Source organism: Furipterus horrens, unplaced genomic scaffold, assembly GCF_987537825.1.
Source record: "Furipterus horrens unplaced genomic scaffold, mFurHor1.1.pri manual_scaffold_5, whole genome shotgun sequence".
NCBI classification, from domain to species: Eukaryota; Metazoa; Chordata; class Mammalia; order Chiroptera; family Furipteridae; genus Furipterus; species Furipterus horrens.
The window spans coordinates 119,978,880-119,994,228 of NW_028327175.1; the positions used below are offsets into that span (position 1 = coordinate 119,978,880).

The window sequence follows — 15,349 nt, forward strand, 5'->3', positions numbered from 1 at the left end:
GAATGTGTGCAGAGTAAGTGAGCGCTCATGTGGGACTGGGGGAGTGCAGGTGAGTGACTTGTCAGTGTGGGTCTTTGAGGGGAGGTTCGTGGTTTGGTTTCTGGGACATCCAGGGACACTCCCCCGCCTTCCTCAAGCGTTAAGTCAAGGCAGAGTAAAGTCAAGAGTCACGGGAGTCAGGGAGAGGCTGAGGGCCACCAGGTCCTCTCTCCTCAGCTGCGGCGCTCACGACCCCCCATCCACAGGTGTCCCCGCAACAGGACTCAGGGGAGAGCGGAGCTCAGTTGCCTTCCCGGAGGAGGTGACTTGGGCCGGGCGGGCCTCGCGCATTCCTGAGCCCTGAGTCAGTGCGGCCGCCCCCTCCGGCCTGGCCCGCCCCCGGCGCGCACGCCCCTCTCACCCTGGCATTCCCGGCGGGCGGGCTGGACTGACGGGCGGCGCGCGGGCGGGGACTCGGCGCGGGAGCCCTCCCGGCCGGCAGTGGCAGCCCCTCCCCGAGGCCCTCAGGACCCCCGAGGACCCCGGGTGCCGGCGGTGGCCGCGGTGAGTGAACGCGCCGTGAGGGCGCACGGCGCCGTGGGCCGGGCGGGTTCCGGGGCTGCGTCCGCTGCGCTTGGGGCCGGTCCTCAGCACACCGCGGCCAGAGCCGGGTCAGGTTCGGGGTCCAGTTCGGGCCAGGATCCGGGGTTTGGGCCATTCCCCGCCCGAGGCTCCCGAACTTTCCTTACTGGATTTTCCCGAGCCGCCCGCGGAGGCGGCCCAGCCCCGGATTCCAAACCCGGCGCGCCGCAAAAATAGCCCGTGGCTGGATTAGCACGTCCCAGCGGGCTGACCAGGCCGGACAGCCCGGCTCCAGCCCCCGCCCAACAGCTGAGGGTCCCAGGAGCCGGAGGACTCGGAGTCGGGGTTGTCTCTAGGCTCCTCGGAGTTGTACCCTCCCCCCTTATGTTGTCCTTCCCGGCCACCACTGATGGGTGGTGTCTCCTAGTCGAAACTAAGCTCAGAGGGTGGAACTTCTTGGGATCATCCCAGTCCCAGCTGTGCTCCCTGAGGATGGTAATCATAGAAGCACTTACAGCAGTAGCTGTGGAGCTGGGGGTGGAGACGGACCCCTTTCTTCCCCATCTGTAAACACTGAAACTGTAGGGCTATGAGAAGTACTTCTAAAGACAGCCCCCTACCCTGTACTCAGTGGTCAAGAGGAGCAGGCCAGGGCTGAGCCTGAGGCCACTACAGGGTGCCTGGAAGCAGGCCTTCTCTTGGCTGGGGATATGGAGAGACCCCAGCTACTCAGGTCAGGGAGTGAGGGCTGGCTGGCTGCCCTGCTGGGGGCATGTCTGTGGGGCTGAGTGGGGGAATAGGCAGGGAGTCCTCAGGCTGGAGGCCCTAGTTCTGTGCTAGGAAAGGGCCCCGTCCCCCACCTGGGGACTTCCTGGCAGAGGAGATTCAAGGATGAAACTGGCTTTTCAGGTTTGGCCCAGCTAGATGCTGGGTTCTCCCCACCCCCATGGAACCAGCCTTAGCCCCTATCCCCGACCCAGAGATGGAGAAAGCTGGGGAACCGAGTAGCTGGCTGGGGCCCTAGGGATTCCTGAGGCTGAGCCCCCTGCCACCACGAGCCCTTCTGGGCCACCTGGGTCCTTTTGCCTGAGAACCGGATGGGGCCTAATAGGGGGGGCACAGGAGTCAGTGGCCCCAGATGGAAGGTGTCAGGCCTCAGGTCCCTTCCCAACCCCTTTAAGCAGCCTCCGTTGGCTGAGCCACCTCCCGTTGCACAGACTGACCGAGGGTCACAGAGCTGGAGTGCTGCTGTGACCAGTGTGCCTCACCCAGCATTTACTGTGCTGGCCAGACAAACCCCTGTCCTTGGGAGCTCACATTCTAGGGGCACCCTTGGTTCAGAGAGAACCACCCAGGTCTCCCCTGCCTTTCAGGGCCCTCTCAGGGTCTTTTTGCTCCAGCTGCTGCTCTGGGTGGCACCCCCCACCCCCATTGCTGCTCTCCCCGGATGTGAGGGGCTCCTCGATGTCGGCTCCAGTTTCCCCACCCTGGTGTCTGTGACAGGATCGACTTTCTGTCCAAGGATCGGGTTCCTTGGCTTCTGCCTACTTTCTGGGCTGGGTGTGTTTGCGAGTGACTTCCTATTCCCTGAACTGAGATGCTCAGGGTTGGAGAGGGTGGAGTGAGGGCCTAGAGGGGACTGCCAGCCCTCTACAAACTGAGGAACCCAGGAGTCTGCCCCTTACTGTGAGGGCTGTGGCAGAGCCAGCTAGGCAGGCACCACAGGCCCCTTTTTCCCTGGCTCCTGGGCAGACGTGGCTGACAGCTTTAAACCCCCTTGAAGGCTCAGTGACCTCAGGCAGTGTCTGGCTTCTCTGAGCCACAGTTTCCTTATCTGTAAGGTGGACACAGAGAACCTTTCCCAAGGCTTGTGATAGATAGTTCAGCTGTCAGGGGTCTTCAGTGTGAGGCATGTGTGTCAGGATCGTGGTGACTGAAGCCAGTTCTGCTCTGATAAGGGATATTGGGAATTGGTGTTCCCTTGTGGGGCCTCTCCAGCTCTACCCAGCAGCCCCTGTGTCCTAGGATGGTGTTGCTAAGCCCTTAGGGTGTCTGGGCACCAGAGTCATGTGTGGGTGGAGTCAGGGGCACTTATGGGGACTCTGATTGGTAATAAGGCATGTTGATGGGATATGGGCCTTTTCCCTCTGCAGTTTGAGGGGCTGATAGCACCTAGCTCCTGAGATCCAGCTAGACCCCAGATTGTCACACCCAGAATCTGCTATAGTTAAGTCCCTGCCCACCTTCCCCTCCCTGCTCACTGTGGCATGGACAGGTAGGTCCTTCGACCTCTCTGAGCCTTAGGGCTCCCCAGCACCAGGTATGTCTGCCTCTGTCAGACCCAGCGGGGTTAAGGGCTTTAATTTTGGCCATTGGTAACCCCCTGGGCCACATGTGCCTGCTGAGCCCTTGGACAGTGCCTCCTGCACAGGGCTCCCTTCCTACCCTGTGCACCGCGCTGTCAGGGTCTCCTCAGGCAGGAAGGTTCTTGTTGTGGGCCTGGCCTATATTCTTCCCAATATAATGCCATTTAGAAATGAGGCTAAGAAGCCTGGATAGGTGACTTTCACTCTACCATCCAGAAGCATGTGGTGGAGAAGGACTGGATTCTAGGCTGCCAGACAGCTGATGACCGTCCCCTCCCAAGGGAGATCTGGGTTGGGCATTAGATTAGGGGTCAAACAGAGGACTGAGGGTCAGAGATCAGGGCTCCAGTGGGGAGGCTGGAGAAGCTGGCTTCTCCTGGGACCATGCTCAGGTGAACTGGGGACACGTTGGGGCAAGTGTCCTGGGGTGGGGCCCATTGCTCCAGCTGACCTCAGTGTGGGCGGTCTGCTGGGCTGGGCAGGACCGGGAGCCCATGCTTGGCAGGTCTGGTCCTGGGGCCAGGCCATCCCCTTAGGCCTCTGGCTACCCCTGCCAGCCTCATCCTGCAGGTGTGCTGGGGAGGCCTGAGTGCAGTGGTGGCTGCTGCTTATGCCTGAGGACCCAGCTTCACATGGGCCGTGGCCACTGGCCAGGCCTGGGCAGGCCAGGACGTCTCCCCAGTCTCCTGCCTCTTGGCCCATCTTCCCAAACAGGGCATCTCTGAAGGGTTCTGTCCCCAGTTCCCCCCCAATGGCTCCTGCTCATGGCATGCACTCTTGGGCCCTCTTCCCCCCGGGCTCACTGCTCTTCCTTTGGCACCTTGCTGAGGTTGCTCTCCAGAGCTGGCAGGTGTTGTCAGCCTTTCTGCTTCTTGAGTACATACTATGTGGCAGGAACTGCCGTGGGGCCCTGGCCTCTACACTGGCTCCTGCTTCCTGGCCCCTCCTGCACCCTTGCACAGCGCCAGCCTGAAGGGTCCTCAGTCAACCCCAGAGCAGGAACCTGGGTCGGTGGGACCCTCCCCCTGCTCTCCACCCAGCCCTCTGCCCTGTGGCTGCAGCAGCTCCCACCCATCTTGCTGTCCTTGAAGCAGCCCCAGTGGTCCTGTGACTCTGCAGGGTCCTCATCCCTGAGCCTCAGCTCGCCTTGCTCCACACTCATCCTGAGCTGTTCAAAGTGCCTGGGGTGCAGTGTCGTTTTGTGTCTCCCTGCTGGGCTGGGTCCCCACTGTTGGCATTGGCTTTGTCAGCAGTTCTCACTTTATTTCCAGATGCTCCTTTGGGTGTCTCCCAATGGGCTGGGCCCCGGGTGGGCAGCCATGGATGTTGCCAGAGTGACTCAGATGCTGTGTGACCCCAGGCGATCAGGCTGTGGTTTCTCCCTGCACTGGGGGGTCAGCAGAGCGGAGATGTTGTTGGGATTTCCACCACGAGGGGCTGTCTGGGAACAAGAGCCCACTGTATGTCTAGGGGAGGCCTGGACACTGAGCCACTGTCTCCTCTGGACAGGCACTGAGCCCCTCCCCAGTCCAGGCTCTTTGTCCAGCCTGGGCCTGCCCCTCCCCCACACCCTTGGGTCCTAGTGTGGAGCTCTCCTTGTGAATCCCACCCACTTGAGGCCCAGATGGGGAACTGGGCACACAGGGGTAGGGCAGGCTGGGTGTCCTGGAGCTGCTTGGGTTCCAGAGCTTCCTCCTGCCTCTACCCCAAGCACAGGAGGGATTTGGGTGGAGGTGAGGGACATCAGGAGGTCTGGGTATACAGGCAGGGAGCTGGTGTCTCCATCAGGTGCTGAGTGACTCTTGTGTTGTTCCTGGCCAGGCTGTGCGCCTGGGCCCGCAGGGGCTGGAGGGGGTGCCCAGCTCCCTGTACACGCTGACCACCCCCTTCCCGCTTCTTTGCTGGTGCTGTTCCTGCCCTGACCTAGTCATAGTCAGTTCCTCCTCCCAGACCCCATTGAAAGGTCATTTTCAGGACTTTCCTATTACCCAGCTCATGGGGATTGGCCCGGCTAGCTTGTGCTCCCAAGTGATCAGTATTTACCTGGCAGCGGCTCTGGAGCGCTGTGGGCCTGGCAGGGACACACACACGTGGGTGGACTCCCGAGTTGTGCTACGGGAACCCAGGGCTAGGAGCGCCTGTCGGGCAGGCAGACTGACTGAGACTTGGGTAGTGTGCATGTGCAGGGTCAGGGTGCTGAGATGGGAGGGACCAGGCGTCAGGAGAACCAGGGGCTGGTGGGAGCCACGGGAAGTCGTGTTATGTGTGTGGTGGAGTGAGCCAATCAATTAGCTGGCAAAGATTCCTTGTACTGCTGAGTGGAGAACCAGCTGCTACCACTGAGGCGTGCTGGGCTTGCGTGGGGAGGCACGTGGACAGGCCAGCCCCTCAGCACCCAGGCTGCAGATTCCCAGAAGTGGCCCCAGGTGCCACTCTTGGCCTTGGACCTCTCTGGACCTTGCAGTGACCCCACCAGAAGCACTGGCTTGTTTTTCAGGAGAGAACACAGGCTACATGAAGCACATGGTGGCTGGCTGGCAGGCACCGACAGCAAGAGCCGACTGCAGGGACCGACAGTGGGGACCGCCTGCGGGGACTGACAACGGGGACTGACAACGGGGACCAACAGCGGGGATCGACTGTGGGGACCCACTGCAGGGACCGACAGCAGGCAGCATAGCCATCCCACCTGAAATGCTAAAGGGGTTCCCATCCTGTCTGGTCCCTCACCCATAAGGCCCCACAGTGTCTGGTACCAGCTTGGGGGTCAGTTCACCTGGACCACCACCTGGCAGGTGTGGCTTGATGGTGGCTCAAAGGGGACACTGGGTACTCTGTCACAGCACTGCAGGTTCTGGAAGCCTCTGTCGGATCACCACCTGTCTTCCCAACATGCCTGATACTGTCTGAAAGTCACCAGTAGCGCTTGAGACCCAAGGCTGTCCTTCCCAGTCACTTCCTCACCAGCAGGGGGTCTTACAGTCCTCAAGATCTGTGAAGGGAGGGAGGGTGGACGCCGACCTTGTGACTGAGTCAGGGACTACACAGGCCTGGGCTGGGTTTGGGACATGAGTTGGATGAGTGCTGGTGTCCTAGTTCAGATCCCCGAGAGACCCATTCTCAGGATGACTTCATGTTGGACACTGTCCCCCCGCCAGACCCTGCCTGCCTCTGTCCCTTGGCAGAGACCCCTTTATCTGACCCCACATTGTGGGGATCAGCATGGGCAGAGTGCCCAGAAGGGATTCTCAGCAATGTATGAACAAATGCTGCCTTCAGCCCTTGCCTTGGGATCATACCAGATGAAGGTAGGGGAGAGGGGCTTGGCTCTGAGGGGGCTACCTGAGTGGAGAGACCCCTGGGTGCATAGATGGCTCAGAGAAGGGGTTGGACCATGAGGGTTGGGGTGAGAGCTGGGAGGAGGCATCCCTGAAGGACTCCTTCCCACCAAGCCTGCTCCTGGTTGGTGCAGTGCAAGTGGGAGCTGTGAGCGGTGCTTCAGTTCTGTCCCTAACTGGTAGAGGGCCAGGAGCAGTGTGAGTGATGAGCAGCACCGCTATAGAGGAACAGGGCCTGTGAGCAGCGCCCTGGCCCTGGTCATTGCAGAACCAGCAGGAGCTGTGAGTAGTGTTCTGGGCTCAGCCCTGTTTGGCATAAGGCCAGGAGGAGCTGCCAGCCGCACCCCGGCCTGGCCCCCAGTCGATGTAGGGCCAGGGTGTGAGCAGCGTCCAGGGGCTGTTTTGGTCTATGTAGCACCAGTGGCATCCGTGAGGACCCTTGTGGGCCTGTGCCTGGCCTGTGTAAGGGCAGAGGAGCTACGCCCAGCACTCTGTGGCCTCCCTGGTCTGTGTTGGAGCAGGAGCAAACAACTTCCTTGGACAGTCCTGGGTCAATATGGAGCCAGAGTGGCTCTGAGGAGGTCCTGGCCCTTCCCTGGTCTGTGTAAGACCAGCAGGAGCTGTGAGCAGCGTCCTGGGCCTGTCCTCAGTGATGCTACCCTGACTATGTGACTTGGGGCAAGTCAAGCCTCTGTTCTCTAGGCCTCAGTTTCCTTATTACAAAGGTACAGGTGGGGCTTTTTCTATATTTAGTCCAGGCAGTTGAGAGGGAGGCTAAGAAGTGGAAGCAGTTTCTAAGGGTGTTGGTGGGTGGGTTACAGACCTGTTGGGATCCAGACCTCTTTGAGGAGGCTAAGGAATTTTGGGGTCTCTGAGTATTGCTTGGCCACTCCCCTGGTATCTGTGTCTCTTTTTGTGCTCAGGGAACCCTCCCAATCTTTGATATCCTGTTTTCAGATCCTCTGTGGTCCTTTTTGGGCAGGGGGATCCAGACCTGTCCTGAAAGGGATGGTTTGTGAGGGCGGGGGAAATATAATGCCAAGTGAGCCGTGGCCACATGGCCTTTGCCTCACAGTTCCATGGTCAGGCAGTGGTGGCCCAAACCAAACCCTGGCCTCTCTGCTCTGGGTCCTGGGCTCTTTGTTACTCTGTGACCAAGGGATAGATTTGGGGTTGGGTCTCAGATGCTTAGGTTTGGTGCTGGACAAGCAGCCCTCCCAGGGCTGAGCTGCTTTGCTGCTATTTCTGGGCACAGGGCGCCCCCTGGTGGTCATGATGGTGCCTGCGCCCAGGTGGGTTTCAGGATGTCCTGTTGCCGCCGCCATAGCTCTCAGACCCCGGGAAGCCACGTGGCCACTCCTCTGTGACATGGAGCCTTCACAGACCCCAGTTGTGGACACAGTGGGCCCTCTGCCTCTGGAGCAGACGGCATGGTGGGTAAGAGGGTGGGGCCTGAGATTTGCCCCGTGTACAGCCTGGGTGAGCTCTGCAGCCTGCCCGTGGCCGGTGCTCCCTCAGACCTCTGTGCTGGCCATTCCCTGTGGCGGGAGCAGCCCCCACCCCAAGCCTTGCTAACTTCTTTTGGGCCTTTGCTCAGATGTCACCTCACAGGGAGGCATCACTGTCCCTGGCAACAGTAACGTGCTGATTTTGTTGCTATCACACCTCGCATCTTTTAGCACAGCTTATCTGCTTACTTACGGGTTGTTTGTTGGGACTGTTAGCTCCAGAAGGGCAGGGATTTTGTCTTGTTTCTGGTTTCTTTGTTTCTCCACCAATGTGTCCCAAACACCTAGGAGTGGCTCATAGTAGGTGCTCCAATATTTGTCACATAAGTTTATATTGTCTGAGGACCTAGTACGTGCCCAGCAATGTCTGTCAGAGTGAACGAGGCAAGGACTGTGCATGTCAGTGTTGAGCACATAAGACTTCAGCAGTGGAAGTTGTGACCACCCCTGTTGGGGTTATCACTGCTTCTCCTTTCTCTTGGGTCCGGGCCCAAGGAACCTTCAGACGTCTGTCGGTGTGCTATCGAATAACACGCCACACCCGCAGGTTGCATTGCTGCACCTGGAACCATGGGCGAGGCCCGCAGGGACAGCACGAGCAGCCTGCAGCGCAAGAAGCCACCCTGGCTGAAGTTGGACATTCCAGTCGTGGTGCCCCCTGTGGCAGAGGAACCCAGCTTCCTGCAGGTAGGCTTTGGCCGGCATGGGCTGTGGGCACATCCTGTCCAGCCCCCTCACCACAACCCCGTTGCCCAGCCCTTGAGACGCCAGGCGTTCTTGCGGAGCGTGAGCATGCCGGCTGAGACGGCCCACATCCCCTCGCTGTACCATGAGCCCCGGCGGCCGGTGCTGCAGCGCCAGACATCCATCACACAGACCATCCGCAGGTATGGCACTCTGCCGTGGTTGCTCCAGGGGTTGAGGGTGGGGGCTGGTGGGACAGGCAGGCAGTCAGGGTCCCCTTTAGGTACTGAGGCTGGGAATGGGGCAGGGGCCCCTCCTGTCTCAGCTTTCTCCTCAATCTTGTTCCCCATGTCACCCTACCCTCCTCCTGCTCTGGGGACTGACTCCTCTCACCCGCCACCCTTCTCTGCTCCCCCCAGCACTTGCTCTTTCCTTCTCTGTCTCCCCCACCCCCATGCTCTGGCCCCTGAACAGCCGACAGGTGCGCTTTGGGCGCGTCCACACTCTGCCCCTCTTGGGTCCCCCTGCTGCCCGCAGGGCCCTCCCACAGTGCCGGTCTCTCTCTCGGTCCCTGCTCAGGTACCTTGGGCAGGGTGTTGAGTGCGTTAGCATCAGTGGGTGTGTGCATGGCTTGGAGACTCTTGGGAGCTGCCAGCATGGTTTGCATTCCCTGGGGCTCCTAAGGGCAGGTGCTGGTAGTGTTTTTGCGTGCATGTCCAAGGGCTGTGGGCAACCTGCTGGGGCTTGCAGTGCCCATTGCTTGAGTCCTGTGATAATTCAAGGTCAAGCTGCTGCCCTGGGTGAGCTAAGGACTGAGCTCTGAGCATTATCTCTGAACTCAGTGTCTCCCCACAAACTCCCCTCTCAGGAATGGGGTGTGGGCCTGGGTAAAATATTCACCTGGACAGGGCCTATTATCTGTGGTTCTAGTGGGAGTTTGGAGTTGGCTAATGGTTTAGGGGCAGCCAGGGCTGGAACCCACTCAACCTCTCCACTGGACCCGGCCCAACTGGACCCCAGACCCTGGAGTGACTGGAGGCCTGGGGTGGAGCATGCTACCCAGGCAGAGGGCCTCTGAGGTCCCTGCCGGGGAGGGAAGAGATCTGGCTTCCCCTTGTTGAGTCCCTCTCATGGCAGGGGCACAGCTGACTGGTTCGGAGTGAGCAAGGACAGTGACAGCACCCAGAAGTGGCAGCGCAAGAGCATTCGTCACTGCAGCCAGCGCTATGGGAAGCTGAAGCCTCAGGTCATCCGGGAGCTAGACCTGCCCAGCCAGGACAACGTGTCACTGACCAGCACTGAGACGCCCCCTCCGCTGTATGTTGGACCATGCCAGCTAGGCATGCAAAAGGTACGCCTGCCGCCTGCTGCCTCCCAGAGGCCTCTCACTCTGCTTCCCGGGGCTGGGGCTGGGGACACAGCCAACCTGAGTGGGGGAGGTTCCTTAAAGCTCATGGTCTGGGAGGGTGGTCATGTGGCCCCATTAAGACACCTGTGATGTTTTCTGGGAAGGGGTCTGCGGGATGAGGCAGGTTCCTGGGATTGAACCACGGGGCCAGCTCTGGACGGGAGAGCATCCCAGGGTGAAGAGCAGCGTCAAGGCACTACAGGCGGGGAGAGGGGCCCTCTGGGTGCAGTGGAGCTGGGGTGGCACCCCACAGCTGTCCAGGCACCCACTGGAGTGTGGGAGGGGCAGCAGCTGTGTTCCCCACAGTGGGGCTGGGGTGATGACCCAGCCCCCCGACTCCTGCGTCTCCTCCCCTCTGCCAGATCATAGACCCCCTGGCCCGGGGCCGGGCCTTCCGCATGGCGGATGACACCGCCGACGGCCTGAGTACCCCGCACACGCCCGTCACTCCGGGTGCTGCCTCCCTCTGCTCCTTCTCCAGCTCCCGCTCGGGTTTCAACCGGCTCCCACGGCGGCGCAAGCGTGAGTCTGTGGCCAAGATGAGCTTCCGGGCAGCTGCAGCGCTGGTGAAGGTGGGTGCAGGGGCTGGGGTGGGGGTGGGGCTGACCTGGGCGCACGCCACACACTTACCTTCTCGCTGGCAGGGCCGCTCCGTGAGGGATGGCACACTGCGCCGCGCGCAGCGCCGGAGCTTCACTCCCGCCAGCTTCCTGGAGGAGGACACGGCTGACTTCCCTGATGAGCTGGACACCTCCTTTTTTGCCCGGGTAAGAGCACAGGGTGTCACCCTAGACCCCTCCGCCTCTGCGTTCCACCCTGACCGTGTGTGTTTGCTCAGGAAGGTGTCCTTCATGAAGAGCTGTCCACATACCCAGACGAGGTGTTCGAGTCTCCGTCGGAGGCGGCATTCAAGGACTGGGAGAAAGCCCCGGAACAGGCGGACATGACAGGAGGGGCCCTGGACCGCATGGAGCTGGAGCGCAGCCATCTGATGCTGTGAGTGGCAGCCATAGGGGCTGGGGAGTCGGAGTTAGGGTGGAGGTCCGGAGCAGTTGGGCCCTAGGGCAGGGCACCCTGGGGGACTGAAGGAAGGGGTCCCCTTCCTACTGTGGCTGGACGACCCAGGGCTGGGCTCCATCCGAGTCTCAGCTACCCACCTGCGGAACAGGAGCGCAATCCTAGAGCCCTCAGGCTGGACAGAATTCAGCGGGGAGGCCAGGGAACTGCTCATAGGTCTGGTCCCCACCTTCCTGCCTTCTTTGGAGTGGCTCAGGATTGCTCTTTACTGGTAAGGAGGAGGGCGTACAGTCTTCACCACTACATGGGAGCAAGCCAGAGACAGAAGGTTGCTCTGGTCCTGCCTGGACCAGACTGCAGCAGGATGGGGTTCTGGCATAGGAGGTGACCATGCCTCCTCCCCCCAGGCCCCTGGAACGCGGCTGGCGGAAGCAGAAGGAGGGTGGCTCCGTGGCCCCGCAGCCCAAGGTGCGGCTGCGTCAAGAGGTGGTGAGCACTGTGGGGCAGCGGCGGGGCCAGCGTATTGCTATGCCGGTGCGCAAGTTCTTCGCTCGGGAGAAAAGGCCTTATGGGCTGGGCATGGTGGGACGGCTAACCAACCGCACCTACCGCAAGCGGATCGACAGCTATGTGAAACGCCAGATCGAGGACATGGATGACCACAGGTAAGCAACAGGAGGGATGTGGCTTGTGGCAGGTAAGACTCTGGGTTGGGGGGTGGGGGCTCTGGGTTGGAGATGCCACCTTTGCCTCCTCCGCTGACACTCCTCCCCGCAGGCCCTTCTTCACCTACTGGCTCACCTTTGTGCATTCACTGGTCACCATTCTAGCCGTGTGCATCTATGGCATCGCGCCTGTGGGCTTCTCACAGCATGAGACCGTGGACTCGGTGAGCCCCAGTGCCCTTTCTGGGCCTAGACAAGTGAAGTCTGGGCTCTGGAGTCCCTCCTCTGGAAGGTGAGGGCCCGAGTGAGCTCCTTCTGATCTCTTTCCCCAACTTCTCAGGTGCTGCGGAACCGTGGGGTCTATGAGAATGTCAAGTATGTGCAGCAAGAGAACTTCTGGATCGGGCCCAGCTCGGTGAGGGCGGAGCCTGGCAGGGTGGGTGGGCAAGGACCCTTGGCTGGCAGCTGACTGGGGCCTCAGCTGCACATTCCGCTCCCGGCAGGACGCTCTCATTCACCTGGGTGCCAAGTTCTCACCCTGCATGCGCCAGGATCCGCAGGTGCATAGTTTCATACGTGCTGCACGGGAGCGGGAGAAGCACTCAGCCTGCTGTGTGCGCAATGACCGGTCGGGCTGCGTGCAGACCTCGGAGGAGGAGTGCTCGGTGCGTGCTCAGGCCCTTGTCTGCACCATGTGTGTTTGTGGCTGCGTTGCGACTTCAGGTGGAGCTGGTTGAGTTACCCTTTACCCTAGATCTTGGTACATCACACCTTCCCCTTGTGCAACGTCCCTCACGTAACATTCATTACTTTTTATCCCCCAACTCCCCCATCTCACCCCACAGACAACCATTAGACAGTCGTGACGTCTTTGATTTGGGTGTGCTCTGTGTGTCTTGTTTTGTGCATGTCGTAAGTTTATGTAAAGTGGTATTGCCTCATTTTTTCCACTATTACAAAAAAAAAAAAATTCATCTAAGTTTTTATTACATCATTTTATGAGGAGGTGCCAGCATTTATACCTGTCCGATTTTGGACACAGGTTGTTTTTAATTTTACGCTACCATGAATTATGTTCTTGAGCTTATAATAGAATCTCCCCACATGCATGCACATTTCCAGTGTGTAAATTTATAGATTTTGGGTTGTGGGCTCAGGAGGATCTTAATGGTTTTGCTTTTGATTCCTGCCTTCTGGAGACTGTGCAGGGCGAGGGGTGGGCCCTGACCAGTGGCCAACCCTGTCTTTCCATAGTCCACGCTGGCAGTGTGGGTGAAGTGGCCTTTCCATCCCAGTGCCCCAGACCTTGCTGGCCACAAAAGGCAGTTCGGTTCTGTCTGTCACCAGGACCCCAGGTCAGTCCTGCTGGGCCTGCCCTTACCTCCCTTTGCCCATGTCTCCCTGAGTAGTGGGGGGAAAGGGTGTAGCTGCTCCCCTTGTGGAGTTGGGTGGAAGGTGCCAATGCCAAGGGCACAAAGCAGGGTCTGACCACCTGCTGGGCTCATGCAGGGTGTGTGATGAGCCCTCCTCTGAGGACCCCCATGAGTGGCCAGATGACATCACCAAGTGGCCGGTGAGCTGGGATAGATTGTTGGGGTTGGGGAGTCACCTGTATCATGTGGGGGAGGAATCCACACCTCACCCATTTGTGAGGCCAGGAAGTCCCCATTGTGGGACCACCCTGTCTTCAGATGTAATGTCCCTGGTCTTTGCCCAGCCTGTCCTGCCGTCAACACCTGCCTGTCTGAGCATGTAGTCAGAACCAGGTAGACTTGGGAGGTCAAATGACATTATTTCAATTTGACAGATGGGAAAACTGAGGCTTAGAATGTAGTAGCTTGCTTGATGTCAAGGCCTGTTTTCCGCTGTAGAAGCCTGTCCACCTTTGCCCCAACCCCCAAGCATGGTGTGGGACCCAGGGTTGGAGGAGGCACCTACCCAACTCACCCCCATTTCTGACCCAGATATGCACCAAAAACAGCGCTGGGAACCACACCAACCACCCCCACATGGACTGTGTCATCACAGGCCGGCCCTGCTGCATTGGCACCAAGGGCAGGTAGGTGTGCCTGGGCCCAGAACATTGCCCTGGGGCTCTGTTCTTCTCCCAAGTCCTGAAATAACACAAGATACCAAGGGGTGTGGCATGAGAAATGGTCTGGACAAAGATGGGTGAGTGGAGCTGAAACCCAGGCCTGGGTGGTACAACCAGGGGCTCTACCTCTGGGCCCCAGCAGTCCCCTCTGTAGTCTTCCCAACCCTGGCTTGACTTTCCAGGTGTGAGATCACTTCACGGGAGTACTGTGACTTCATGAGGGGCTACTTCCATGAGGAGGCCACGCTCTGCTCTCAGGTAGGCCTCCAGTGTGTGTCCTTGCAGCTTCCCCCGGCCACGGAACGTGCTGACAGCCCCCTCTGTGCAGGTGCACTGTATGGATGATGTGTGTGGGCTCCTGCCCTTCCTCAACCCCGAGGTGCCTGACCAGTTCTACCGCCTGTGGCTGTCGCTCTTCTTGCACGCTGGGCAAGTGACACCATATGGGCTGAGCAGGGTTGGGTGGGTCTCAGGAACCCCAGGAGTGGCCGGCCAGAGGGTGGTAGAGGGGTGGCCTTCCCTGCTGAGTGGCCCCTCCCCATCTTACAGCATCCTGCACTGCCTAGTGTCCGTCTGCTTCCAGATGACTGTCCTGCGGGACCTGGAGAAGCTAGCAGGCTGGCACCGCATAGCCATCATCTACCTGCTGAGTGGCATCACCGGTAACCTAGCCAGTGCCATTTTCCTGCCATACCGGGCAGAGGTAAGGCTGCCCCACAGGTTCCAGCCTGGGAGCATCTCCGTTCGGCTCCTCAATCCTGCCGTGCCCTGGTCATGAGAGGTGGGGTGGCTATGGGTCCAGGGACCCCGCTCAGCAGCCCCACTGCCTGCAGGTGGGCCCGGCCGGCTCGCAGTTCGGCATCCTGGCGTGCCTCTTCGTGGAGCTCTTTCAGAGCTGGCAGATTCTGGCTCGACCCTGGCGTGCCTTCTTCAAGCTGTTGGCGGTGGTACTCTTCCTATTCACCTTTGGGCTGCTGCCCTGGATTGACAACTTTGCCCACATCTCGGGCTTCGTCAGCGGCCTCTTCCTCTCCTTCGCCTTCCTGCCCTACATCAGCTTCGGCAAGTTCGACCTGTACCGTAAACGCTGCCAGATCATCATCTTCCAGGTGGTCTTCCTGGGCCTCCTGGCTGGCCTGGTGGTCCTCTTCTACTTCTACCCCGTGCGCTGTGAGTGGTGTGAGCTCCTCACCTGCATCCCCTTCACTGACAAGTTCTGTGAGAAGTATGAGCTGGATGCCCAGCTCCACTGAGCTGGTGGGGCCAGTGGGGCCGGTGGGGCCAGGGGCCTCCAGCAGGCTGGGGCCAGGCAGACTGTCCACCTGGAGCCTCACAGGTCATGGGACTCGGTCAAGCAAGCCCTGTGGGCGTCCTGCCCATTTTCTGGACATAAACCTCTCGTGCCTTGTTCACTGCTGTTGAACCTCTTGTACTTCTGGGCATTTATTACACTAGTTCCTGTGATTACCTTCTAACTAGTCTCTTGACGACCACCTCATGTGGCCAATAAATGGACTGGGAGCGTTTTAGCTGCCACTAACTGGACCGGAGCTGCCTCCTCCTTTCTGACAGGATGTGTCCAAAACACCTCCCCCAACTGAAGTCCCTAAGACAGGTGGACCCAGCTTGCTCCCCTTCTTTCGAGTGACTGATAGCCGCAGTGGGACACAGGCCCACGGGTAAGCTGTCACATTCCCCCCCACACAC

At 59.8% G+C, this 15,349-nt stretch overlaps 1 protein-coding gene across 1 annotated transcript; it reads left to right on the forward strand.

Moving 5' to 3' along the window:
* Window positions 1–446: 446 nt before the first annotated feature.
* Window positions 447–15,187, forward strand: RHBDF1 (rhomboid 5 homolog 1). Its single transcript, XM_090277417.1, has 19 exons — window positions 447–543; window positions 8,321–8,460; window positions 8,530–8,660; window positions 8,932–9,036; window positions 9,595–9,808; window positions 10,228–10,437; window positions 10,510–10,632; window positions 10,704–10,861; window positions 11,290–11,547; window positions 11,660–11,771; window positions 11,888–11,962; window positions 12,051–12,212; window positions 12,802–12,902; window positions 13,057–13,120; window positions 13,512–13,606; window positions 13,825–13,900; window positions 13,971–14,071; window positions 14,192–14,345; window positions 14,476–15,187. The coding sequence occupies exons 2-19, from the start codon at window positions 8,344–8,346 to the stop codon at window positions 14,893–14,895; spliced, it is 2,676 nt and encodes an 891-aa protein (XP_090133543.1). The 5' UTR covers window positions 447–543; window positions 8,321–8,343; the 3' UTR covers window positions 14,896–15,187.
* Window positions 15,188–15,349: the final 162 nt, after the last annotated feature.

What these genes read in the sequence shown, in the direction of transcription:
- RHBDF1 (XM_090277417.1), top strand. Translation starts at nt 8,344, where the DNA reads ATGGGCGAGGCCCGCAGGGACAGCACGAGCAGCCTGCAGCGCAAGAAG. An exon ending in AGGAACCCAGCTTCCTGCAG is followed by an intron (nt 8,461 to 8,529) that starts GTAGGCTTTGGC and finishes CCCGTTGCCCAG; the next exon opens with CCCTTGAGACGCCAGGCGTT. An exon ending in AGGCCACGCTCTGCTCTCAG is followed by an intron (nt 13,901 to 13,970) that starts GTAGGCCTCCAG and finishes CCCTCTGTGCAG; the next exon opens with GTGCACTGTATGGATGATGT.